The sequence below is a fragment of the Cololabis saira genome, chromosome 3 (genome assembly GCF_033807715.1).
Source record: "Cololabis saira isolate AMF1-May2022 chromosome 3, fColSai1.1, whole genome shotgun sequence".
Taxonomy (NCBI): domain Eukaryota; kingdom Metazoa; phylum Chordata; class Actinopteri; order Beloniformes; family Belonidae; genus Cololabis; species Cololabis saira.
In genome coordinates this window covers 34022702-34050240 of record NC_084589.1, presented here as the reverse complement: position 1 = coordinate 34050240, position 27539 = coordinate 34022702, and the positions used below count along the sequence as shown (strand labels likewise).

At 37.7% G+C, this 27539-nt stretch overlaps 1 protein-coding gene across 4 annotated transcripts; it reads left to right on the top strand.

Moving 5' to 3' along the window:
* The first annotated feature begins 1727 nt into the window (after nucleotides 1–1727).
* On the top strand, nucleotides 1728–20914 carry LOC133437550 (upstream stimulatory factor 2). 4 transcript variants are annotated; one of them, XM_061717312.1, is made up of 11 exons: nucleotides 1728–1914; nucleotides 2413–2450; nucleotides 3616–3722; nucleotides 4792–4911; nucleotides 7874–8027; nucleotides 13208–13295; nucleotides 15125–15163; nucleotides 17043–17101; nucleotides 17425–17519; nucleotides 17593–17736; nucleotides 18646–20914. In XM_061717312.1, the coding sequence occupies exons 1-11, from the start codon at nucleotides 1880–1882 to the stop codon at nucleotides 18733–18735; spliced, it is 969 nt and encodes a 322-aa protein (XP_061573296.1). In that variant the 5' UTR covers nucleotides 1728–1879; the 3' UTR covers nucleotides 18736–20914. The 4 variants fall into 4 exon arrangements, with proteins under 4 accessions (XP_061573296.1, XP_061573298.1, XP_061573297.1 ...); XM_061717313.1 differs by having other exon boundaries at nucleotides 1729–1914; nucleotides 17608–17736; XM_061717314.1 differs by lacking the exon at nucleotides 15125–15163.
* The last annotated feature ends 6625 nt before the right edge of the window (nucleotides 20915–27539 follow it).

The window sequence follows — 27539 nt, the reverse complement described above, 5'->3', positions numbered from 1 at the left end:
TGATTGAACTGCTGCCATCTGGGAAACGATACAGACTCATGAATCTGGTATAGGGGTCAGGTTATTGTTTTTACTACCTGTTTGTGCTTATGTGCTTTTGTGTGAGCTAATGTTTGTGTGCTATAGTTCTTCATTTATGTTGTTTGTCATTATTTGGAGTTATGTCATGGTTTTACTAATTGTTTGTACTCTGTGATCTAGTGTTTTAGTGTGTTCTCTTTCAAGGTTTTTTATATACAGGACGATAAGATTAAGATTCCCAGAATATTCTAATTTTTTGAGATAGGATATTTGAGTTTTCTGTAAGCTGTAAGCCATGATCAGCAATATTAAAATAATAAAAAGCTTGCAATATTTCAGTTGATTTGTAATGAATCCAGAATATATGACATTTTTGCATTGCAGACCATAAAGGACTTTATCATAATAATAATAATAATTTTCTGAGACAGTCCTGTATACCATCAACCTGCCAGGGACTACAGATGTAAATGAGCCTGTATGGCTAAATTTGGCACATTTACATGATGGACTCAAGTGCTCATGTTAATTAATGAGCGTTGTCCCTTTTAAATAAATAAATAAATAAATGAATAAAAAATAAAATGAAAACAAGGACAAACAGACTCAAACACAGCTTTCATCCAAAAGCAATAACCACTCTTAACAAAAACAGGAGCTAATGTGCAATAACAAAAAAATATTGTATGTTGATGAAAGTTCTTGTAATGTCCCTATGTGTGGAGGGGGTGAATGTGTATATATATATATATTTATTTTATTTGTTTGTATTTAATTTTATTGATTTATTTTTCAGTTATTTTATTTTTATATGATGCGCTGACTGGAGAGCACTTTTAATTTTGTTGTACATAGTGATAATGACAATAAAGATCTATCTATACAAAATACAGGACTGTCTCAGAAAATTAGAATATTGTGATAAAGTTCTTTATTTTTATTTTCTGTAATGTAATTAAAAAAAAAACAAAAAAAAACAAAAAAATTTAAAAAACAAAAAATGTCATACAGTAAACTACCTCATACTGTGCAATATTCCCCATGCATAATGTGCAATATTCTTCCACTGTACATTAGTACATTATTATTATATATATATGTACATTATTATTATATATATATATATATATATATATATATATATATATATATATATATAATAATGTTTCCCATTTTGTTGTTTACAGTCTTGACTTGTTTACATAGTTTTTGCATGTGTGCACTTTTTTTTTTGGAGCTGCTGCCTAATCTCATTGTACCAGTATAATGATAATAAAGGCTTTCTATTCTATTCTATTCTATTCTATTCTATTCTATTCTATTCTACATTCTGGATTCATTAGAAATCAACTGAAATATTGCAAGCCTTTTATTATTTTAATATTGCTGATTATGGCTTACAGTTTAAGATTAAGATTCCCAGAATATTCTAATTTTTTGAGATAGGACATTTGAGTTTTCTTAAAATAATAAAAGGCTTGCAATATTTCAGTTGATTTGTAATGAATCCAGAATGTATGACATTTTTGCATTACAGAAAATAAAGGACTTTATCACAATATTCTAATTTTCTGAGACAGTCCTGTATGTTTGTGTTGCATAGAAGGATGAACGGTTGCGAAGATTCTGGTCACCATTGCAGCATCGGGTCCGCGGGCGCGAGCAGCGAGCGCGGGCGCGCGCGCAGCCGCCTCGGCAGCGGCAGCTCCATCTAATCGGCCTCCATTTTAACTCCGACACCGAGACATACCTCACGTGTCCTGGGCCGTCTCTCTCACATGACCCGAGTGTTTGTTCCCGTGATCAGCACTTCCATCTCCGTCCGTGACACCGAATATCACTTTTTATTTTCACCCTGATGGATATGCTCGAACAGAGTCTGGACACCGCAAGGTAACCGAGACTCGGCCAAAATGGCCAACTGAGACGAGCTAGCCACTAGTGCTAGTTTAGGACGCCGAGCGAGCCAGGCCCGACCTGAAACACCCGCTGTCAAAACGAGTTTAATAGAGACTCCCGGACACTTCTGGAGCGGTGTAGAGGTGGCTAGTGGTGTGCAGTGTGGCTAATGTACTAACGTGGGAGACTTGATCATTATTAGGTAATAACAGAACTGCAGCTGAGGCAGCTCAGTGGAGCCTTTTAAACTCATTTATTTATATATTTATATATTTTTTTCAGCTGTCAGCCTTTGAAGGCGACGAGAGGACAGCAGCAATTGTATATGTTCCCCACTATTTTGCTGTTGTTTGGTAAGCTTGCAGTAAAAGTCTTACCTGCGTGGAGTTGAGGGTCATTAATAGTAATTATTTATTTAAAAGGTAATACTTATGAAAGTTGGCGAGTTATGTAATTTGTAAAACTGAATTATTTGTCCATTTTGATTTCCAGCCAAGAGAAGCAAGAAGAAGAGGTTGTTCAGACTGAAGGTAACTATATATCTATCTATTTATCCATCTATCTACAGGGTTTCCGCGGGGTTTTAAAAAGTATTAAAAAGTGATAAATGAAAATTGCCAAATTTAAGGCCATTAAAAGTGTTAAATTCACTGTCAGAGGTATTCTTTTTTTTTAAATTGGTATTATTTTTTTACCTTTTACATTTTAAGCAGTCTATTTTATTGCCATTCACAAAGTGAAATAAATGTGAAACATCTGGTCAACATCAATGAGTCTATAAATCTGTTCTGTATAGTGTTCTATAGGTCAAAATCTGTATTAATGTTAAAAGGTCCGTGATTAACACTTAATGTTGTGACAGTTTAAAAAAAAAAATCTGAATAGTGAAAAAGGTATTAAATTGGTATTAAATTTAACATAAGGATTGCTGTATAAACCCTGATCTATTTATCTATCTATTTATCCATCTATCTATTTATAAACATACATGCAGAAAAAAGTATTTATTTCAAACACCATAGGTTTGAACAAAGTTTACTTCAGCAGCATGAATTTTTAGCATTTTCTTTTATAGCATATGTTAATAAGGGCTGTAATTTGTCTATTTACAGTATTACTTTTGTCTATTTACTAGGGCTGTGCGATTTTGGACAAAAATAAAATCCAGATTTTTTTCTCTGTAAACTCGATTTCGATTTTTTTGGTAAAACTACAAAACTAAATTGTTTCAAATATTTTATCTTTATTTTTAAAGAAAAATAGCAAACAAATTTCCCTATTGGGAATGAAGTGTAATTGAAAGATACTGTAAATCCTCCTTGAGTTTAGTAAAGTGACAACATTTACAATTTTCTTGACCAAACAAAGATGACTAGACGAGCTCTGTCTGTAATGCAGCCAGCTGCAAAAAAGGAAAATCGATTTTCCGATTTTCCTTTTTTTTTAACATCGTCTTGATTAATAAATCCGATTTAGATTTAAAATCGATTAATCGCACAGCCCTACTATTTACAGTATACTATTTAGAGTCAAATCCCCTGTCTTGTTTGACTTGACTTGGCCAATAAACCTGATTCTGATTCTGATGAAGCTCGTTTTAGCTGTTTGTATTTACATTGCTATTTATCTTTGCTTGCAATTGGCTGTTTCCTTGTTTGTAAACGTTTCTTTTGTTGTTTCTTTTGTGGCTGTCAGACGGAGCAGGAGAGGAGCAGACGGCTGTTACAATAGCCAACGTTCAACAGGCTGCAGCATTTGGTGACCATAATATACAGTATCAGTTTCGTACTGAGGGTGGACAGGTAAGTGGCAGATGTAGGACATTTTTAATAACTCCCTTTATCTTTAATGTGCATTTAAGAAATATTCTAAGTGTGCATTCAGGACTGGATGTTAATGTTGCATTTGTACACAGAATCATTTTATATCTCAGGATGTATAAATGACTGAAGATTTTTGCGCAGGGATATAGTTGGCATTTACAGGGATGGTATAAAGTATTTGATTGCCTCCATGGTGTAAATTTTGAGTGAAAGTAATGGACAATTAATTTAAAAAAAATTCCAAACCACAGGCACATCCTGTATTTTCTTTTTTTTAGTTTACTCTGGTATATCAGCTGTGGTTTACCTTGAAGTGTGGCAGAATTACTATTAGTTCGAAAACAGAGTTTCATCACGAGGAGCAGCTTTTGTTTAAGGTTGAATTTCTTTAAGCTTCTCTATCTTTTAATTTTTTTTTAACCAATTTTCGGTGTTTTTTCACTGCGCAAAAAAAACACGGGTCATGGTTCCATTGCCTGAATGGATGAATGGGTTTTTTTTTGTGTTTTTTATTTATTTATTTTAAATAAGGATGATACCGTTAACTGACCATAGCTGGTCAGCGATGGACTATCGTGAGATGGTGATACCAGTAAATAATTTGGGGGGATTTACACTGGTGGGTATTAACTCAGTGATCCATGTGGCTCATTTGGCGTAAACAGGTTTAGTGTGAGCGATCATGTGATTCCAGTCCGGTCAGGGATTGGCATGGGGCAACTGTCACATGTCAGTCAGGAGGAGAGTCACATGATAGAGGGTTACAAATACTGATTCTTGGAACAAACAAGCTCATTTTCTTCACTTGTTTTTAAAATTAAATCAGCCACATTCTGAGGCATAAGCATATTGTGAGGGATGGTGAGATCAGTCCTCTGCTGAAGTTAGGATCGCAGCTTTAGATACAAGTATTGGCTGAACTGAAGCAACAGACATGATAAATAAATCCACAAGTCAGGTAAGGCAGTGTAAAGATTTACATGAGAATGCTTTAATAATGGTTTTCCTCTTGGTTTATCATACTTTTGTGTCTCTTTCTGCCCTACAGGTTACGTACCGTGTGGTCCAGGTGACTGACCAGCACCTCGATGGAAGAGAAGATGCAGGAGGAGCAGTGAGTGTCGTCTCAACAGCTGCTTTTGCTGGGACTCCGCAGGCTGTGGCACAGGTAACAACCTTTGAATGAACTGAAGTAGGCCTGCAGCTATCGAATATTTTGCTAATCGATTATTTTATCGAATATTACATCAAGTAATTGGATAAAACTTACTTTTTGCGTAATTAAAACCCAATTATAAATATACAATAGAAAACAAGACAGATCACTTAATAAAAAACAACCAAGTTGTTTCCCTTGTAAGAATAATTCACATTTATTTACATATTAGGCAAAGTAGTAAACTGTTTGTTACATTTTCCAATTAAATAAAAGTAAAATTACTTAACATTTCCTGAGACATAAAGAAATAAATAAGATTGTTTCGCACTCAAAAATAATATAAAAAATACTCTTAAACACTGCCTTTTAAATTGTGCAACTTCACATTCAGAACCAATACATTTAAACAGAAATGCTGTGTACCGGGACTTGGAACAAGAGTCTTAAACAATGTGGACCATGGTCTTCATTTTCAATTTAAAATGATCCCACACCTTTGACATCTCTTGTCTCTTCCTCTTATTACTTTTGCTTTCCTGCGTTTGCTCCTTGTCACTGTTTTTATCCCGGGCAGGCATCTGTACAGCAAAACTGTTATTACGTGTCACGAAAAGCCTGTCGCCGTCTTCCGCTTTATAGGGGATGCATACCTGTAAGCATGTTGTGTCACACTTAAAAGAATCCGTGCGAAACGTGATCTTTAAATGTATTTCTGAATTAAACAAGGCCTCGAGGCAGAGGAAATTCCTTGATCATTTTTTGTAGTCGAGTTACTCGGGGGAATCGTTGCAGCCCTAAACTGAAGACAATCTTCTGGTAATATGGACCATTGAAAGAGTAGATTTACTCTTCATGTATCTCATGAAATATAAGGCACAGGCACCTTTTCAGTATTTTCAGTTTCTCTGAAAAGACTAAAAAACCAACCTGAAGCCATCCTAAACACAATTTGTGTCTGTACATCCAAATAAATCTGTGAGTAATAAATGTATTATGATTACTTTTTCATACACCTCTTAAACAGACTATAAAATACCAGACATGTGAATTCCAACTCTTCTCATCTTTCACAGCTGGTATGTTTTACACACCAAAGCAGTGGTTACTGAGCAGAAATTGGATTGTTGTGAGCTGCAGACAAATGCAATTTGTCAAAACAGAGGCGATGACAACAGCTGAATTATGTACCAGTAATTATAGGGATGACTAAGACCTTTTTAAGCATCTGTCTTTTATTAAAAATGTCATCATTTCTTCATTACCCACAAAAGCTGGATAGGTTATCTTTTAATTATTACGGTACTTTTATAATCTGATTTTTACTGGGGCGGCGTCTGTCATTCTTATTAACATTATATGTAAAGGAGCAGAATGCCTTTTTATCACTTTGGTGTAAGCTTTTTGACGGCTTCTTCTTTATTCTGTCACTTACATGAACAGACTACATTTGATTAGTCAGATACCGCATGCTCTTGGTTAAATTAGCTTCTGTTAAATTTGGAGTGAACTTTCAAAAAGATTGTTGCAGTGATGCACAGATATGTCTTCATCTCTGCTTGAAGCAAGAAGGGACTGTCTTTCACAAAGAGTAGGTACTGTCTGCTCAGACATTTAGCAAAATGTTTTGTAAATATGCATTTAAAAAAAAAAAAAGTTGCTGAAAGGTTCTGAAAAAGATCTAAATTTTGTGAAATGTAGTCTGCGAAAGTGAGTGTTCCTTACTTACATGACTGTGCATTGACCAGATGTGGTTGCATTAAATGGGTAGAGGCTGACTTAAAGGGGACCTATTATGAAAAACACGTTTTTTCTTGCTTTAACATATATAAAGTGGTCTCCCCCCCAGCCTGCCAACTCAGAGAAGGAGGAAAACAACCAAATTCTGCAGTGTCTGTACAGCCGCCCGGATGAGCCGTCCAGTGTGATGTGGATCTACAAGCCGTTCATATTCTGCTCTTGTCGTTACGCAACCAAAATGCAATTTGCATCGGTTGGCGTCCGATGCGTGAAATCACGCCCACAACTAACTCCGCCGGCCGGAGCTTCCGCCACTTTTTTGTAGCGGTGTATCGCGTCATTCAGGCAGCCAATCAGCACAGAGCCTCATTATCATAGCCTCCCCGCCCACTCAGAATCACTCATAGAGAATGAGGTTAGAGACTAGGAAGATAAAGACATGGCTCAGAGGCTGAATTTCTAATTTATTTAGCAAAAACAATCAAATGCATTCAATGCCTGTTTAAAATAGGTATTAGATGCCATAAAAGGTCCCCTTTAATGTGTGTTTTATATGAGATGGAGGGACAAAAGAGGACAGGGGAGATAATCTTTGTTTTCTTCACAGCTCTGCATTTGTAGCATTCTACAATTTGGATGGTAAAAAATAAGAATATTTTGAGTGGGTAGATATTAATGTACCTGAACAGTTGCCTCATGTATAAACGTTGAATTTGAAATCATGTCTTATTCTTGGTAATAAAACTCCATATTTTTGCATCTCTATCTAGTTGTGATTGAAGCCGCAGGCGTATTAGCTTGTTAAACGGCAAAGCTGCATGAACAGTTAAGCGTATACCTGAGTACGATGCCTGCCTGCACACAGTGACTCTAAGATTATGTAGATTAAAAAGAGGCTGGAGTTGTGTTTTTCATTTTTGCAGTATTAAGAATATAGTGCACAACAGTCGTAAACGGCTCTAGAACAGATTTGTTTAAAATTCTAGCAAGAATATACTTTTGTTTTCATTTTCCCTATGTTGATGGATTTTCAGACCTTTCTGTTATTTCTGCTAAGTTCTGTGCTGGTTCTTGATCTCAGTTCAAACTGCACTGTGTCTTGCTTCCTACCTGGGGGTCCAGAGGGGGCAGCGGCGTTGAGCCTGGCAGAGAATGAGGTGTGTGTTCACCTGCTGTGACTGCTCCAGCGCTACAGGCTCATGCTTCTCCCCTGTTTCTCTTTTATCTGTAACAGGCTGTGATCCAAAACCCGTTTAGTAATGGAGGAAGCCCAGCAGGAGAGGCAGTGGGAGGAGAGACCCGCTTCGCTTACTTCCCTGCAACCGCGGTGAGTGACGGGACCGTGTCTGTCCAGGCCGCCGCAGACCCCACACTCACACAGGCGGGGGGTGAGTCACTTCTCACTTTTATCTGGCTTGAAGCATATCATACTACTACAGGGGTAATTTAGCCATCGTTTTGACCGACAGGAGTGCATTAAAAAGTACTTTAAAATCAGAATAACTTCAGTTTTTAATAGCTGTAAACAAATAACGATCCCCAAAGCTTTGGATAATGTAGAATCAATCATGATGGTATAGATTAAAATCATGTAACTTTTTCTGGATGATAGCGATGATGAGCAGATGACCTCTCCCAACAGTGAATCAGCGTTTTGTTTTTGAATATTTATTATTGATGGGTAATCATATGCTCAGTGAAGATGAGGTCAGTTTTGAAAAATTATTTTTGCATCTTTTAATCAGTCTTTGCTCAAAAATATATTAAAAAAAAAAAAAAATTCTGCCCTGATTAAAATTAGCTTCTTCAAACTTAACTGTTATCTGAGTCAATAATGAAATTGCCAAAATGGATCATGTCGATTAGCATTTTACTTTGTCAGATGCGTTCCCACTTGCCCGTTCTTCATCCTTATGATCGTATGGTTTTTTTTTGTTTGTTTTGCTTTACTACCTGTATGGTTTTCCGTGTGATGAATGAGGAAGTCTTTGAATCGCAGGTATTTAGCTTCATTATGTACAACCAAGGCTCCAAATTAGCTAAAAAAAAAACACAAAACTTCAGAGTAGTTGCAGGGCTCCAGACTAACTTTTTTCACTAGGAGCACAGTAGCCCCTAACTGAAAATTTTTAGGGGTACAATCAGAAATTTTAGGAGCGCACATCGTTTATCGACACGCTAACCAAATTTTTACATTTCAGTGTATTAGTAATACGTATTTCATAATAGATTAATGAATTACCACAATGTGCTGTTTCAAATGCAGTGTTACATTTTATTGTGCACTTTTAAAGATGCCGCAACATAAAGTAAACTGACAGCACCATTGCTGTCATTATATATTAAAAAAACATACATTCACATGATAAAAAAGTGCTTGGTAACAAAGTGCTTAGTAACCTTTCAGCCATGAATGTAACTGTTAAACACAGTACTTAACAAATGTACAAATATTGGGGGTACTGGCCAATAACATTTCCCTACTTGTGTCTTTACTAAAACCCTGAACTTACACCAGTTGACCAAATTCACTGCCTTCACTCAAATAACTAAGGATCTTACCAAGAAATATTCTTATTTCTAACCTAAAAATGCCATTACACCTGATAACACACATCACTTAAAAGGTTAGGTGTTTTTCCCACGTGTTAAAATTTTACTTTCATTTGTGTCAAGCAAATTTTAAGTTCTAGTTACGTTTTAAGTTAGAGTTTTGGCAGTGTTCAAAATAAAATTATGAGACCTGCTGTATTGGAGCACATTTTCTTTTAGTTAAAACTGTAGCGGGAACAGATGTTTAGAGAAACCTATGTATGTACCGGGTGAAGGCTGATTTATGGTTCCGCGTTACAACAACGCAGAGCCTACGCCGTAGGCTACGGCGTAGGCTCTGCATCGATTTAAGGCGGAACCATAATTCATGCTTTAGGGGAGCATATCGGAGAACAACCAGAAGAATATAGGGTGGATTAAAAATAAAAGTTAAGCACTGAGTCTCCCGTCTGGGCCATTGCAGACTCATTGCCTGAGCATGATGTTACTAAAACCAAACATACCCGCCATCTCTTTCTTCTAACTTTATGTGCGCGGCGTAGCGCGTTGTGTCGCATTAAATGTAGTCCGGGCGTAATACCTGCTTTGAGCTGGTGAAATTAAACGGAAAAAATAAATAAATAAATAGATCCCCCAACTCATTCCCTTTCACACTCATTGGCCTGCAAATATGGGGTTTCATTGACGCACCCCTTCCATGTTTAACGTGTAAAAAAAAAACCACTGGCAAATTTACTGGTCGCACGTGTGCGAGTGGACATGAAATTCAGTCGCACATACTCAAATTTTGGTCGCAAAATGCGAGCATTTGGTCGCAGTCTGGAGCCCTGAGTTGACTTTAGCTTAAATGTTTCATATACAGTATCTTAAATATTAGCCAGATAAGGACATGATCTTCTCTCATCAAATAGATATGTTACTCTGTTTGGGAATGGTCAAATTATGGTCAATGGTCAAAAAAACAACAAAGGCGATTTCTGTCACTACTGAACCTGCGCAAGGAACTGGAAACGGTATTATTTTAACTTACTGAAAAATCCTTTAAGTAACTGTTATCAGAGATCTCTTAAATGTTTGAAATGTAATTGAAGAAAGTCAAAGGGAGAACTCGTAGCAGTGTGTTGATAGTGGTGGTGAAAGCATTTCCACTAGTACAAATGAAGACAACTCATGCAAATTGTGCTAAACGTCTGTAAGAAAGTAGCTTATCGGTAAGGCTTGATGTAAGAAAAAAACGGTACAGATCATAAGAATTGGACTCTGCAGTAGTTGATAAGGTTCACGTGGTCTGGTGAATTTATATTTACCCTTGAAGACAAAATTGAGTGATGTACCGGTACCCCTCATGTTAAGTACTCACTGTGCAAGCCTCACTGGGCAGTATTGTGATCTAGAGTTGTTTCAGTTGTTCAGGTACAAGTTCACTAGCACCATGTGCTCAAAAAAGGAAGTCAGCTGGCTACCTGAAATAATGAAATTACCTGTTTTTTTTCTTTTTGTTTTTGACCACCGGCTGCTAGGAAAGCACCGACTCGGTGCCAAGAAAACTGGTGCAATGCCGGCACCAAAACCTTGCTGGGCTAGATGCAAGAACCTTTACGTCACGGTGAGGGTGGTGATTATTGTCGCCATCCTAAACAATGCAACTACCATATTTAAACAGTCTCTGTGAATTTAAAGCATATATCATAGGGGAATTCTGGATGCATTATTACTGATTTAGCCATCCAATCAAAAATACGTATTACTGAAAAAAAATTATTTTTGTCCAGAAACATAAGTGCTGAAGATATTGATGACTTCAAGTTGCATTAAGTCAATTTCGGAGTCGAAACACGATTTTTGGGGCCGGGATCATCTGCACGTACCAAAATTTGATTTCTCTTGTTGTTTTGAGGGATTTTGTGCCCTTTTTATGGATTTCCTGCTTCTGCTTTGGTGACCTAATAAATCACGTAAGGTCCTGGCTCTCTGGTGCTTTTGGGCCAGTGGAAAAGCATTTCAGTTCTTTGTGGAACCTGTTGGGAACTGGCTGTAGACGAGTTTATACAACAGTCCTCTCCCACCATCAGTACAAGGCAAGTTTAGTTGTGTAGCACTTTCCTTGTACAAAACAATACAAGATCCTGGAAAATAAATCATGCAACTCTGTTATGTTGCATAGGCTTATCTAATAATAACAGTGGCTGCGAGCTATAATTGAAGGTGAGAGTGACCCAATAAACTATTAGTGTATGATTCCCCCCCTGTAGTGTATTGAGTGTAGTAAATTGAGTAATATAGGAGTATTGAGTGTTTCAAGTCGGAACAAGTATTCATTTTTTATTTTTTTAAACCGCATCCTGTCCATGACAGACATTTAGGGCCACGGTGTCACAGGAGGCTCTAATTGATCCTTTGTTTTGAAAAGTTAATTGATGGTTCCATGGCGCAACCTCAACTGACAGGATGAAAACCCGTGCAGAGTTGTTTCCATTCAGCTTTGTTGTGATGACATGACCCTCACATTAGCTCTGCAGTGTCATTAAGCCGTGACACAAGAGCACACACACTAACCTTTGCCTTGTTCCGTCCTGGTGTTTCAGTAAATATGTTAAGGATTCCAAAAAAAAAAAAAAAAAGGGGGGACCTATTTCAAAGTCATGCTAGTGTTTCGTGAAAACTTGGTCATACCGTGTTAGAAAATTAGCTTGAACTATATGATTGCATTCTGGGGCACACACAACCAGTGTGTATTTATTCTGTATAACTCAGCCAGGTCCAATTCTTGCAGGCTTAATCTTATTGCTAGCTTTAGGTCTGGATGGTGGGTTTTGGCAGTTTTTGCATGTTATAGAGAAGCTGAATAAAACCTTGGATCAAAGTTATATACTACATAATAAAGGAAATAATATGCATTTATTCTTAGTATTTGCTGTTCATGGCTCAGTGTTTCTGCTGCTGTCTAGGCTTTTTACCGTCATGTAAGTCTAGTTACAATGTGTAAAGACACCCAAAAGTGGGAGTATGTGGGATTTGTACATCCACCTTAAGATCCAGCACAACATAACTAGGAGTACTGTCGTATTTAAGACACAAACACAGTACCACTGTGTGGTACATATTTTGTCCATATTTCAAAGCGAGAGAGAATTAAACAGACATATTTACTTTGGACCCATTGTCCTATGTAAAGAGTTGTTCACAAAACAAATATAGCTTGTTACTTGCAAATGTATTTCATTTTTTAATACTTGCACTACAGCGACTCATAATCCACTCAAGTAACATACCTATTAATGGACTCAAAATTTTCATAGCGATCACTCGTGTATTTGAAATAAATATGAGCTTAATAACTAAATTAAGCTCCTATTTATTTTAAATACATTTTAGCAAGATCAGCAGGTTTGTACCCCCAGTGTGTCATTCCAAGCTGAACAACAACAATGTTCTGTTAAATGTCAGAAAAGAACATGAAGTTAAAGTTATAAGTCCTAACAATTTGCTTCAGTGAGGGAACTTTCCAGGAATCATTCAGATTATTTGATATACTTTATCCATAACCAATTGATGATATGTTTTTCTTGGACTAATGCAGCACAACCACACAACCTTCCAATCTTTTTACTTAACCATAATGTTCACTTGTGTCACATGACACACCCACAGAACTCAGACTCCCTCAAGGTGATACCGGCTGTACCTAACTAGAAACTTAGACAATGCACTCTTTGTGCAACTTTAGAAGTGATTGAAGGTTGGAGATGAAGTTTGAAAGTATTTTAGAAGAAAAATCCTGGCTTATTGAATATCGAGCATTAAGATGTTGCTTTTGTGGGAACATTTATTGTCTGTTTTTACAAACAGGAAAACCAGAGGTCACCTGAGAAATACAGTTTTTGTTGCTCTTTTTATCCTTTTACTTATTATATATGTATTTATAACATCAGTGATATGATTTGTAAGATTTTGTTTAACTCTTGTTCTGTCTTGTCAGTCATTGTCTGACTTAATATGCTCATGAATCCCGCAGGTCAGTTTTATGTGATGATGACACCCCCTGATGTCATCCAGACAGGCACACAACGAACCATAGCTCCGCGCACACAACCCTACACTGCGTAAGTATGACCTCTCTGTTGGTGTTTGTAACATGAATGTTGTCACTCACTCATACACCATCATCTACAGTATCTCTCAACAAACACATCTTCAGGTTCTTTAAACCCTAATTTTGTCCTCCATCTAATTGCAACTTTAGACATTGATGAGTTGAAATAAACAAGCTGTTAATTCCTAATTAAAAGTTTGAAAGTGAATTTGATTGGAGTTTAAAAGTTAGGAAAAAGACCAAAAGCAGTGTCCAAAAGCTGTTGATTAAATCTGCTTAATTTCTGTCGCAAGTTAGTTTTTTGGGGGGCTGTGACTATTGCAAAAATAACACTTTTTTAGTTTGACGATGGGTCTGTGCCAAAGATTCGCTGCACAGCAGGTGCTGAGGCTGGATGCAAAATTATTTGTAGTCAACGAACTTCAAACAGTAGAGCGAGGAATATGCTCTTCTAGTATGTATTTATAATTAGATACAGTCAGATGCTACAGACGTAAACAGAAATTACATTTCTGAATTTTAGCCAGATATGTAATACAAGGCAAGGTAAAGATATAATAGAATATTAAAATAAGAAAAGCATACTGATAAAGCACCAACAAGGATCATTGTCTGAAATTCTGTCTTTTGTTCTGCTGTTGTTGTTTTCTCTAACTTTTATTGAAGACTGTTTTTCTGCCTTAAGGGATTCTGTCTTAAATCTTCATGGTGTGCTGTGATGATGATTGATGATTTATTGTTTTGTTGGGTTGTTTTTTCTCCAAAGGTTTTTTTTTTTTTTGGCAGATACTTGTCAGCCAGATTGTCCCCTCTCTTTTAAAGCCTCATGTTGTTTATCTCTAAAATCAACAGCATTGCACATCAAAAGAGCTCAATCGCAGACTCTCTCCAACTGTTGGCTTCTCGCTAGTGATTGCAATTATGAAGTTGATCGGCAGGCACACGTCAACCAAGATTTTAGTTATTTAAGTTGCCCGAAATCGGGCTGGTTCTGCTTACTTAAAATACATTTTTGTAATGACAGATTCACTCAAGTGCCGTAACACATGGACTATAGTGCAGAGAGAGGCAAGGTTCTTGATGTAATGTAGCTACATTTCGGTTGGTTTGGAAAAACCAAACCACCTTTTACTTGATTTGTCTCAAAAAAAACTTAGCACATGACTCATAATCAGATTTAGTTTTCTCTGATTTAAGTGAATATTTGTCCATTTTCCACCAGGCTTACACTTGGCGTTAAACACGTGAAAGTTCCTGTTTTGTGGTTATTCCGATTGTTTTCCTGTAAGGAATAATAGATTTATATCAAGAACAAACTTTTTGTTGCCACTTATAGTCAGTAAATATGTCTCCAGGCAGCTCATAAAATTATTGTAAACTCCAGTGAGAAGATGCACTTTAACATTAACTAACTGACTCTCTTATCTATGTTTTTGTAAATAGCAAATTAATCAACCCTTTTTGTGCTTGTGTGTTTTTCAAGAATGTCGTGTTTGTGAAAGATTTAAGCTCATTTGTTTTGTAAGGCTTTCAGGGTGCAGACGCCTTATACTTGATAGCCGTTTTGACGGCTTTTCAGCAGAGACAAAAGAACAAACTGTTCAATTTATGTGTGCACTGAAATGCCTGAAAATACTGTGAAATGTTTTCTCATCTGTCAGAATACTTGTGTGCAGTATGTCTGTTTCTGTTTGCTTCCTCCTACATGAATAATTGATCATTTGTAATAATTTCAAGTGTTAAGAGATATTTTTGAGTGTAAATCTATGAAAATTGACGCTACCTTTGACATGTGAACATGGTGAATGAAAACTCCCCCACCCTATCTGCCGTTCGCAGAGATGAAAACGAGCTGCTGCAACATGAAGGTTTAAACTGGTGAGGACAGTTTCCACATTTCTCCCACACTCCTTTTTGTAGCACATGAACTAATCAAATTTGATCACACGAAGAGAGGAAGCACACAAGTCTCTGCCTTCCTCTCTCTGCATCCTTGCCTCTCCATAAGTCCCCAGTGATTTTCTCTCAGCTCTTGATGTGTGACACACAGATGTAGCGCTTGTTCATTGCAGACCCCAATCCATTGTTGTTAGTCGTGCTTGTGCCAAATGTATTTTGCATTAGGACCTAGAAATTAGGTCATTGTTTTCCACTGGGGAACAAATGGCTTGCTCCACACTTTTTTTTTTTTTTTTTAAGTATAATTTTTAGTGTCTTATGTTGTATCCAAGTTTGGTTCTCATTTAATTTTGTCTTTGAAGTTAATGTTAAAACCACTTTTATCAAATTTGAAACTTGTTTTCCTCATGCTGTATAATTCATTGATCTGGCAGTTACCTTTTATTAAGGAAGGCAGTGGAAATCTAATGTGTTCAGTAATGCAGTCTCTTCACACGACCAGCTAATGGTGAATAACCATTTAATGCTCAATAAGGAGGATATCTGTGGAAGATTACAAAGCCCAAGCACTGTCTCTCCCGTCTTATTGTGGAAATTAGTCTTCCTGTCGAGGTCGTTGCTTGGTTATGATAAAAGAAGCACTCGAGAAGAGATGGAAGAAGATTTGAAAATGGCATCTTTTTTTCATGAAATATATGAGCCTGTACAAATTAATTTCTTTCCAGTAATGTGGTTAAGTGTAATCGCACTTGAGTGGTGTGCCTGCTCTGTTAATTTTCTGGATTTCTGTGGCAACAATATCTCTCTAAAGCTCTAAGATGACATGGGGCTCTGATATGTGAAAAGGGGGAAATGGACATTCTTCAGGGCTTTTACATTTAGTCATTCATACATCCATTCACATTTTTAAGAGTTCTTTAGGCATGCAATTTACAGCTGAAACCCCATGAGGATATATTGAAATAGGCGAGAGTGTAATTTGGCCTGGCTGACAATTTTAAATGAACCTATCGGCTGTTAAATTGTGTTGATGGAAAACATGTTTTTCACGTATAAAGGAGTGAGATATTGTAGAGCGTCAGACACGAAAGAAGTTCAACCTTTTCTTTATAGGTGACCTTTTCCAAGATTATCTAATAAGAAAGGGTTGTGCTGGTTTTCAAGTTTTTCTTTAGTAAGTTAAGTATTTACATAGTTTCTGCACCTTTTCATGGTATTTTGATCGATTTTTGAAGTATTTTCTCTTCCATTAGTGAAATGGGAACAAGGTTGAGCTATAGAATACGCCACATGATGAAACGTAAGCATGTTATTGGCTTGTTCATGTCATGGTGGGTGATTGGATAACCCTCCCTGCCATGTCTCTGGGACTTAATTAAAAGTATCCTCAGGGAAGATACAGAGACGAAAGGCAGATTTGTTATTAGGCATATGGCCAGACTCCAATAGACAGAATCTGCTTTTCTACGGTGTTGTAATTTTACAGCATAATGAAGTAGAGCCGTCCCTCCGGGGGCTCACCTGGGAAGAGGAGAGCCAGAGGAAGTTTGGCCTGATATCAGTATTCCAGTAAAGGGTTCGAGGCCCCAGGCGCGTGCGTCACAGCTGCACATGTTACCTCATATGGCTGTGCATCTTTAGGTTTTACACCAAAGGCACTGCACAATTTCCGAGGCTCGTTTTGAATAGCAATTACAATAGTCCCGAATTTAAAGATAACGGCAAAGAATGGTTTTTAATAGGCACAGGATTAGTCGAATTTGGGGAGTTGGATTGGATTTGTGCCTGAATGTCTGGTGCTTAGAGATGGGAGATATTGTGGTGTATAAAAAGTGTTTTATTTCCTATTTATCTGCAGGAAAATGGATGGACCCCGAACGCCACGAGATGAAAGGAGAAGAGCACAACATAATGAAGGTGGGTAATTAGTGATGATTGTAGCTTTTGATTTCATCAGAATGTACAACACAATGAATGAATGTGGGGAGTAAATGTGGCTTCTTTTCTTTTTTCTTTGTTGAAAGAAAATTAGCACGCCCTGTCAAAATATACTGCTATTACACTGCAAGACTGGGCAACATTTCTAATTAAAGTGGCCACTAGAGGTTACTATTGAGCTTCCAGAGTCATTTGGTGTATTGGAAAACTGCAGCAGTATCCAGCAAATATAAACATGCTTTATGAAGACAAATCTGCATTCACTATCTCAAATTAATTATTTTTTTTTATTATTGTATCAGTTGAAAGGCGACGAAGAGACAAGATCAACAACTGGATTGTCACACTTTCCAAGATTATCCCCGACTGCAGTATGGACAGCACCAAGACCGGAGCTGTAAGCAGCATTAAACTTGACTCTTTTTAATTATTGCTATTTCATATTGTGACTTCTCCGCTGTTTGACCAAGTCTCTGTCTTCTCAGAGCAAAGGAGGCATCCTGTCCAAGGCGTGCGACTACATCCGTGAGCTGAGGCAGAGCAACCAGCGACTCCAGGAGAGCCTGAAGGAAGTTGAGAGGATACAAGTGGACAATGAGCTGTGCAGGCAGCAGGTATTGATATCACTTTTTTCTTTTTTTCTCTGGCCTGCAAACGTGCCATCAAGTTTCAGTGACTGCCATAATGGGTAAAGAAAGTCTATGAATGATAATTCAAACCTTTCTCTGAAGTCCCCTCGGGTGTAGCATATAAATAAACCGGTGCATAATATGACAGCCAAAAAAAGGGACTGCATATGTGGCTGTGAAGATTACCACTGTATTGAACTGACTGATTTGCTTTATGGTGCACTGCAACATTCAGTGGTTTAGTCTCAGAAGTATGAACTCCACCTAGCCCCATATGCATTTTCATTTCTCCAAAACACCCCCCCCCCCCCCACAACCCGAGACTCCAGGCGGTATAGCTAATCATCACAGCACGACAAAGAGGATCAAAGAGTAGCTCTTTCCTAATGAAAAGTGTTAACCTGAAATCAGGGCTTTGAGAGACTGTGGGAATAATATACGCAGGGGTGGTGTGAAAACTAAGCGCTAATACTCTCAAAAGTATTGTGAAATTTCCGAGCCGAGACCCTGCCATGTCTCTTCGTTGAATCCCGGACGTTCAGGGCACTTGGCAATATATTCTCATTCTGATGTTCAAAGCTCATCCTTCCTCCGGTTCCTTGTTGGGGAAGCAGTGAAGTCAAAATTCACTTAGGGGAAATGAAGCAGAGATGACATACCCCAAGATTTGATAATCCAGTGGGTTGTGGACAGAGCTGTCTTTTTGAACAGAGCTACGTGAATTCTGTCTAATCCCAGGTACCGAACAGCACGAGTGTATGCATAACCGTCAGCCAATTTGAGTCGTCAAACAAGAAAGCCTGCTCTCTAAGCTGCACGCCATATTTAGCTGTTACAGGAATAAAGATGTTGATGATGAGATTTTTTTTCATTTTCTTGTTCTTTGTTCTTAAGATTGAAGAGCTGAAGAATGAAAACGCATTGCTCCGAGCGCAGCTCCAGCAGCACGGCATCGAAATGGTTGGAGAGACTCCGCCACAGTAAATGAGATGAAAAAGAACAGAGAGGAGAACCACCACTCAAACATGTAACTGACGCGGTGGAAAAGCAGGCGAGATGATTGGAAAAAGGACTTGTGGAGAATCACTTTCTTTTTTGGTGATTGCCTCCTTCCCTGGGTTCCAAGGTCGTGAACCCCTCACCAGCCATTTGTGGCTGCACTTGACTGTTCCAGACCTATTGAGATAACCACCTGCTGCAACTCGGTAGAAATATGCTTCAAGAAAAGATGTCCACTCACCTCCATCATAGTGCTCCACCAGCACTAGCTCTGAAACAGAACCTCTGCTGAACTTCTCCGGTGTTTTTGTATTTATGTAGCTTCATTCATGGACTATGATATATTCATCTAAGTTTGTTCACTGTCAGTTTATGTTTTTCTCTCCATATATTAATTTGGTCATAGTTCATGCTTTTATTCTGTTTGTGTTTTTGAGTTCTGTATAAATATGTTGTTTTTAGCTATCTTAATTTATTAGTCCGCTTGCTGACAGAAGCCTTGATGGAGACTAGTTACGTTGAATCTTTTGCACCCCAGAGAACCTGAATGAATTTTAAGTAAGAAAACATCAAAGTATGCAAAACATGATTCTGGAAAAAAAAAAATAAAATAAAAAAAATAATAATAATAATGTGAAACACATAGGTTACCTACACCCAAAGACAAACAAGGAGTGGTGCAAGCTGATGCCTCTGGGCTGATTTATGTAAATACGACTACTCATGTTTTAATACAGATGTTACAGAATGTTAGAGGGGATTATCTCTGGCAAGTCAACAATCAATAACTCATTAACTCCATGCTGGCCATTTGTCATAATAATTACGATGAAGTGTGTGCAATCTTAAAGCTTGGTTTGAAAGAAAAGAGTGGTATACTTGAAATGTTGGGCATTTGCTTGATTTGAACAAGTAAGTCAAAGTAAAAAAAAAAAAAAAAAAAAAAAATACTTGTAAAGCTCCGATTGTTACATTATAATGTAATTGGTATTGCAGTATTGGAAAAAGAAAAAGTCAAACATGCAGATAACTTCCAACTCAGCATTTTGAATCAACGAGAGACGAATGCAGTGCAACTCCCAACTTTTGCCAACCCGTATTTAGGTACCGTCGGTTTACTTTCATCTTTTTGTTCATGTGTGATTTAGCGGTGTCTCAGTACGTGTAATAATTCCCATATGCTTCATTTCAAGCTGTTTGCTCTATTTTGGTATTGCAACTCTTCAAGTGGAGCTGGGTGCACACGCGGGGTGCACCCTGGAGAGCGGCACTCGGAGACTCTGCTCACTGTGGAAAAGGAGTACACGGAAATACGATGTTGCACTTTTTAGTTGAGCACAACTCGTTCTCCAAGAAAAAGACTGAAGAGTTGAGAAGTGGGAAACTCTTGAGGTGATCTCATGTTTTTCTCCACCCACTCAGGCGAACAATAAGTAAACTCTAATTGGGTGTACAAACAGCAAAAGCCAATATTAACATTGTTAACGATGTTGTGAATGGATATACATGGTTTGTTTTTTTTTTGCTCTGCTATGGGCAATGCGAGCAAATGTGAAAGATTAAGCTTTGGAGCCAATCGGAGCACAATTGTTTCTGCCTGTATCAACAGCTCAGGATCCAGGAAAGCAGAACCAGCTCTCAGACCCCAGGCGGAATCGGGCTGACTATCATATTTTAATATCTGAGACTGGAAGCCAACAGCTTGTGCTGTGAAGGTGCTGTTGTGCTGCAACTTCAGGAGTCGACCCTGACAGGAATAGTGCAAGTGTCTGATCCGTCAAACGAGGCTCACGGCCAAAGCTGAATGATAGATGTGGAGTTTTTTTCAGTTTTTTTTTTTCCTCACGGCTCATAGGAAAGCCAAGTATGTAAAGGATGGAACAATGTTTTTGAAGTCAAATGTTAACAAATGAAAGGTCATTCTTGGCCAATTCTTTTTTTTTTTCTTTTGTTTGTTTCTTGCTTTCCGTTTTTGAAATGGCAACAGGAAGAAGCTTTCTTTGTGTAGCAGCCTCACTGTTCTCAGGTTAGAGACATCTTTTCTATGTAAAATGGTGGAAAATAAAACTTTCACTAGCTAAAAATCTTAGCTCATTTTGATTGTGGTTCATCGTTCTTTTGATATTGAACACACAACAATAATAATAAAATCCTTTTAACTCTTCTAAGGTAGGGTTTCTGTTACTTTTGCATTTGTCCGTCTTTTAACATCACAGATTATATTTTGTGAACGCTGGAAAATAAGCCTTCATTAAAATGTTAACTTGAGACATTTGAGAGAGTATCCTCAACTTAAAAAGTAAACAAAAGTTCATGTTATCCATTATTTATTCCGTGTTTAACGCAAATCAAACTTTGCTAGTTGATTCAAAGGAATATTTTACAGAGTAAAACTGAATAAATTGCTCAAAATAAAACTGCTGGTGCCCTTAATATTGTGTTCCGTCTTTGTAAGCACTCGTTGCCAACGAGTGACCTCTGAGACTTGTTCTTCTGCCAGCTGGCATCTTGGCCCACTCTTCTTGAACAAACTGTTCGAACTGTCTCAGGTTTAAAGAGTACCATTTCCACATTTATATTAGGTTTCCCGTGTCCCTCAATAAAAGAATCAAAGCTCATAGAGGGATATTTAAGTATTACACAATGTTTTCTTTACCAGCCACTATTGGCAGCTTCCAACTGTGTGTTTTGGGACATCATCCTGTTTTAGGACCTGTGAGGGAGGCTGAGCTCCCTGACTCAACAACATTCAGACCCTTTGAACGCATCATTTTTATAGTCTGTCAACGTACAATAGAGCTGATGAGGTTTGTCAGAAATGTCTTGTTTTGTCTCATCGATCCAATCAACCTTCTCCCCGAATCTTTGCAGTTTGTCAACATACAGTTTAGCCAATTTGAGTCAGAGATTTCTTTTAATGTTTTTCTTTTAATAATGAATCCATGGTCATCTGTCTTCTATGAAGTCAGTTGTTGCTGGAAAGGCAATAGATCAGACGGAGATGTGCCTTGACTTTGGACTTCAGCTTGAATGTCTTTAGTTGTTTCATTTGTCTCGTATCTGGGCTTGTATTTCCTCCTGCAACTATGTCTTGAGGGGTTGGTCCGAGTCCCATTGACCTTGTATGCCTCCAGTACATTTTCACCTGTAGTGGCAGAAGCCGTTTGTTAACCTTTTACATGCCCATCTAAAATGTTATGTCAGCTATTTGTCCATCTTTACAGGGACTGATTACAGTTAAACAATTAGTTTGAGCAACATGCAATAATTTATCATTTCCAGCATTACCAACAACTCTGTTTTTTCTTCATCATATACTGAAGTCACACTGGTATACATGAGGCTATTACTTTTAACACTGATTTTAATTGAATCACTTTTGAGGAGAAATTAAGTATTGGTTCGATGAGCTGTTTGTTGATTGAGTCATTTTTCCATGACTTTAATAAACCTTTATTCGTCTCACAGCAGGGAAATTAACCAATTTCTGCCTTTTCATCTCAAGTAACCCGAGCCAAAATTGTCATAATTAAAGTTTGAGACAGTCATGGCCACTGCTTCTGCAGTTTGTTTGACAGCACTGTCAACAAACTAGTGTTGCTTCAAGTAAGTTTTCAAAATTATTGTCCTGATCAGTCTCAAAAAGTCTCTAACATCAACTATGTCATTTATCGACTAACTTTTTATCAATAAGATGCTGCTTTCAGAATCTTTCAAATGAATTGATAAACTGTGATTTCTCATTGGTGTAACTTCTGCGGCTTTAATTATTGTAATATTCAAGTGATCCTGCAAAAGTCTGTCAGGGCTTTAACCTACAGTTGGCCACATGGCAAAATAAGAAATTTAAAAGGCCATCAACTGAGAGACTATATCTGACTGCTAAGAACATTTCAGAAGCTGGAACTGCTACTAAGCTGCTTTAGACTTTTTTTTCATTTTTTTCCCACACAGCAGACGTTTTGACATGTCATGCCGAGAAAGAATTGGTGTCACTGATAACAGATGACTGCGTTCCTCTCAGATAAGCCAGTAGCAGTGTCCTGGTATTTAGCATGCTGGTTAACTGTCACAGCGCAATGGACCTGAACCATCATTAACTAAATTTATGTAACCTTTCTCTCTCCGCTGGTGACAACTGAAAATGTCAGCCATGAAGAAAAAGAAGAAAGTTTTCCATGAAAGTCATGGTTTAGCTGTAGGGATCATTGTCCATTCGTGATGCAGATCTGACTGGAGTTTGAGTATGAAACTTTAAAGCAGTTTCTGCTCTCGAAATAGAAATGACAAAAATTTCAGATGTGCGCGCCAGAACTATGTTTGCACTTGTTAATCCTATCAACTGATCTGCGCCCTCGTAATGTAAATCTGAAAGCAGAGAGGACACCTGGGGTGAGACAGATCGGTGATGGGTAAAAGGCAGTAGTATTTAGGCTGACAAGCGATCACGGTGCTCTGTTTTTGTCGTTTTTTTGCCCCTCTGTGTTCTGAGGAGCATCAGCTGCCATTGCACATACATGTGTAGCCAGCCAACCAGGCAGGCGGGCGTCTGTGTGTCCTGCTTTCTGTTTGATGTGGGTGATCTCTGATCCCACGCACCTCTCCGATTGGGACATACGTGTTTGCTGTTTGCATGTCTGTCTTTTACTTGACGCTCAGAAAAGCCCCCCTGAAGAGACCCAAGCAGCCCAAGCAATGTAAAATTAAAGGGCACAAAGGTGTGAGGTTATTTTAAAATAGAATATGAGTCATACAGATTTCCCTTTGAGTGCAGATGACTCACCTACAATTAACTGATGTATTAATTGGGGGATGAATGCCTCCCTTTTTAACAGATTTGAAGCAGTAGTCAGGGTCTTTGGCTGGAGAATAGGGTTGCCACCTTTCAGAAATAGAAATAAGGGACGCCCTGATTTCAGCAGCGCGGGAGCCAAAAAAAAAGCCCTAAAACTTCTAAACTGAATAAAAATGTGTTTATTTTATATGAAAAACAAAATGCTTTGATTTAAAGTTTAAAGTGCTTTAATAGCATTGAACTTGCATGACTGTAGAGACAGACAACCATACTAGCAACTGAAATAGCCTCCTATGCTATGTATGTCCACATCAGCCCAGATGTATAATATAGCTACAGGTGAAGAATATGGTGTAAAAGTTAATTTATTTCAATAATTCAACTAGAATATGGTGTAAAAGTTAATTTATTTCAATAATTCAACTAGAATATGGTGTAAAAGTTAATTTATTTCAATAATTCAACTAGAATATGGTGTAAAAGTTAACTTATTTCAATAGTCAACTAGAATATGGTGTAAAAGTTAATTTATTTCAATAATTCAACTAAAATATGGTGTTAAAGTTAATTTATTTCAATAATTCAACTAGAATATGGTGTAAAAGTTCATTTATTTCAATAATTCAACTAGAATATGGTGTAAAAATTAATGAAAATACGGGACAAATCGCGTCCCGTATTAGTTCAATACGGGACGCAACATTTTTTTTCTCAAATAAAGGACAATTCCGTATTTTACGGGACGGGTGGCAACCCTACTGGAGAACCAAAGTCGCTGCTGGAGAAGATGTTGTAAGATTGTTTTAATTTTTTGTGTTGCAGTACATCTACCAAGGCACACGCTCGACTGATTTTCACTGAACTCATGCTGGCCAGCCCAGTCTGCTGGAAAGCTACAGTCTCATGTCCTGCAGGCTCGTCTTACCTTAGTATTTTTTTTTTTAGCAACAGGAGCAAGCCCACTGTTGGCAGGGAGCGCCGTCTGCTGCCTCGCTTTCCCTTTCTCTCAGAGGTTGTTAGTTGTTGAAAATGGCTGACAGAAATAGTTTTATTCCATCAAACGTACAGTGGGCCTCCTGCCTTGTGTACCACGCTGATTCTCATCTTTCTTTGGCTTACACTAATGACACCACAGCACCTTCCTGGCATATAAGAGATGTACCAGCTCAGAGGTTTCGTACATATTCTTCTGCTGTCAGAGATGGTAGATTGGGTTGAGCTCAGATTTTTTTTTCTCCAACATTTCTTGAACCACAAGAGGCCTGCGTCTGACAGTTTTTTGAGTCTTCATCAAAATGAGAGAACATAAAAGCTTTACAAGTGTTGAAAAACATGTTTTCCGCCTAGTTTAAGCTGAGGGATGTATAAGTAAGGGCTTATGTACAATTTCACAAGGGGTAAAAGCAGGAAAATTCACCAGGGATAACAATAGATTACCTGATCAACGGGGTAGATGTGAATGTCAGGCAGCGGAACTCAGCATCACCTTGTGAAAAAATATTTGATATGTATTTACTTCTCATGTCAACATATTCAGGGCTTCTTTCAATGTATGTACGTATATGTATTTTGTGAAGGGCACAAAGGAGTAAATTGTCCATTGCATGTTGCCCTATTATTATCTTTATTATTTTTATCATCAATATTTTAAAGCACAAACTGCCAGTGAGAGACACCCTCGTTCACGGCTTGAATAACTTAAATCAAATGCAGGAAGAAAAGTACAGTACAAGTAAAGCCTTTTACTTTGTCAGAAGACCCCAGGTGAGCTTTCAGACTATGATGCATTAGACTAAAACATCAAAATGAAAATAACTGCAGTCCTTCCCTTTTGAAATAACATCATGTTTGTTCAGAAGGAAGCAAAATGCTGAAAATCTCATTTAAACTTGCGACTCAAACAAGCTACAATTACGGTGCAGTATTTCCTGGATGAAACCAACCTTCTTAGAATGTAACACGTCTGTGTACAGATTTGAGGCATCTCATTGTGCAGTCCTTTGACGGCCTTAAGCATTTAACAGGTTCCAGCTGATGTTTCAGAATGAGGATGGAAAAAACAGGACACGAAGGAGAGAAGGGAGTATGCAAAGAAACAAGAAACTCACTCTTGAACCAGGAGAGCTCCTGATTCAGATCACAGGTCATGCTTACGGTTACATGATAAAGTTAAATTCAAAACACATATGTATATCTATTACACATATCTTTAAACAAATAATTATTATATATATATATATGAATATTTATATATATATTTTTTTGCACTACTTTTTTTTGCACTACTTTTATTTTCATTCCAATGAATATACTGTTTATATTTGTAATTATATATTTTTTACTTTTTTTACCCTTTAGTTGCGTGTGTGTGTTGAGTGTACTGCTTTTGCACAAAGAGAATTTCCCCATTGAGGGAGGAATAAAGGACAATCTACTCCAATCTAATTTAATACATATGCACATACATTGAACATATACATATGCACATATGCAGGCCTAATATAAATAAACTTGCTAGTTTCATTCTCTATTTTGGGGGAAAATATTCTAATTTTTGCTAGTTTCGTTCTGAAATATTTAGGAAATTCCAACAAATTTCCTCTAACATGCCTCTTACTCAGCACACACTGGGAAAATCCCAGCAATCATCAGCACACCCGTTGCCTTGAACTCCACACTGCTCCTCCCCCCATGTCTCAAAGTGACATTTCTCTTCTGCAGGGAAAAAAAAAAAAAATCAGATAATGCAGACTAATCAGAAAATCTTCCATCAAGTGTATCTACAGATTCACCAACAATAATGTATCTGCAGCCCAGTTTTGATGGAAGATTGCAAACACTTGGTGGAAGCAGTGTAGCGGAATGTGCGACCCGTCCTGTAGCCCCATATGGAGCTGGTAGGATAGAGGGGAGGGGAAATCAACAGGGACAGTGATGAAACGGGGACAGACAGGGGGCAATGCCCTCGATCAGGAGAGAAAAGGTAGAGTGGCGCCTGCTGAGGTGAATCAGTCTGCCTGATTTTGTTTGGCCAGAAGATTTCTGACGATAGCTTCAGGGGCTGCAAAACAACATGTATGCTCAGGAAAACACAGGATAAGACATGCATGCGTGGAAAAACACTTTTGTTCAGTCAGGACCATCTGGATCAATAACCTTGGTCTTCACACTGTAAACCAGTGTCACACTGAGATCTAATGAGTCATGCTTCGTTCATCGAACACAACACACATGATGAGTTGCCATCATGAGTTTGAACAGTGACATATAGTCCCTTTTTTTGTTGCACGCTGAAACACGTAAACAGACATTTAAGAATAATAAGTAAATAATAAAAAAAATGCTCAATGACAACTCGATGATTATCCCTGAATGTAAGACAAATATGGAAAGGTTCCAACTAGTGTGGAGCCATTCGTGATTGTATTTGTTGATAGTGATGTTGCGGTCACCCAAAGCAAGCACACGGACCGCCGGGGTTATCAGGGAGCGAGACAGACTGACGCAGCAGTCCTGCAACATGTTGTTCCCTAATTGAGTCAGGACAGGCAGTTTGGAAAGACTTTGAAGGTATAATGAGAATTCAAATGCCCTCTGATTTTTTTTTTTTTTTTATCAGCATGCACAGCCCACTATTTATTGGTTCAGACCTTTATTTTTCCATTTCGTTATTTCATTTCCAGCCGTATTGATTTTGTATTTATTCACAGCCTCTTGTTGTTGTGGAGGAGATTTCTTACCGTGACAGGTTAATTAGTCTTGCGGTATTTTTTCCCTGCTGTGATATGAGGGGAAATGGTTTAATGAATTTACAGTTATAGAATTTATTTTTTTATTTTTTAATTGAAATTACCAGCAGTCAAGTTTATTAACATGTCAGTATTATTCTTTACACTGGTTTGAGTTCCGTCTGTCAGAAAAAAATATTGATTGATTGAGTCTACAAGCTGTACATCAGGAAATGAGAAATTATGTTTTGATGAAACAAACGCAG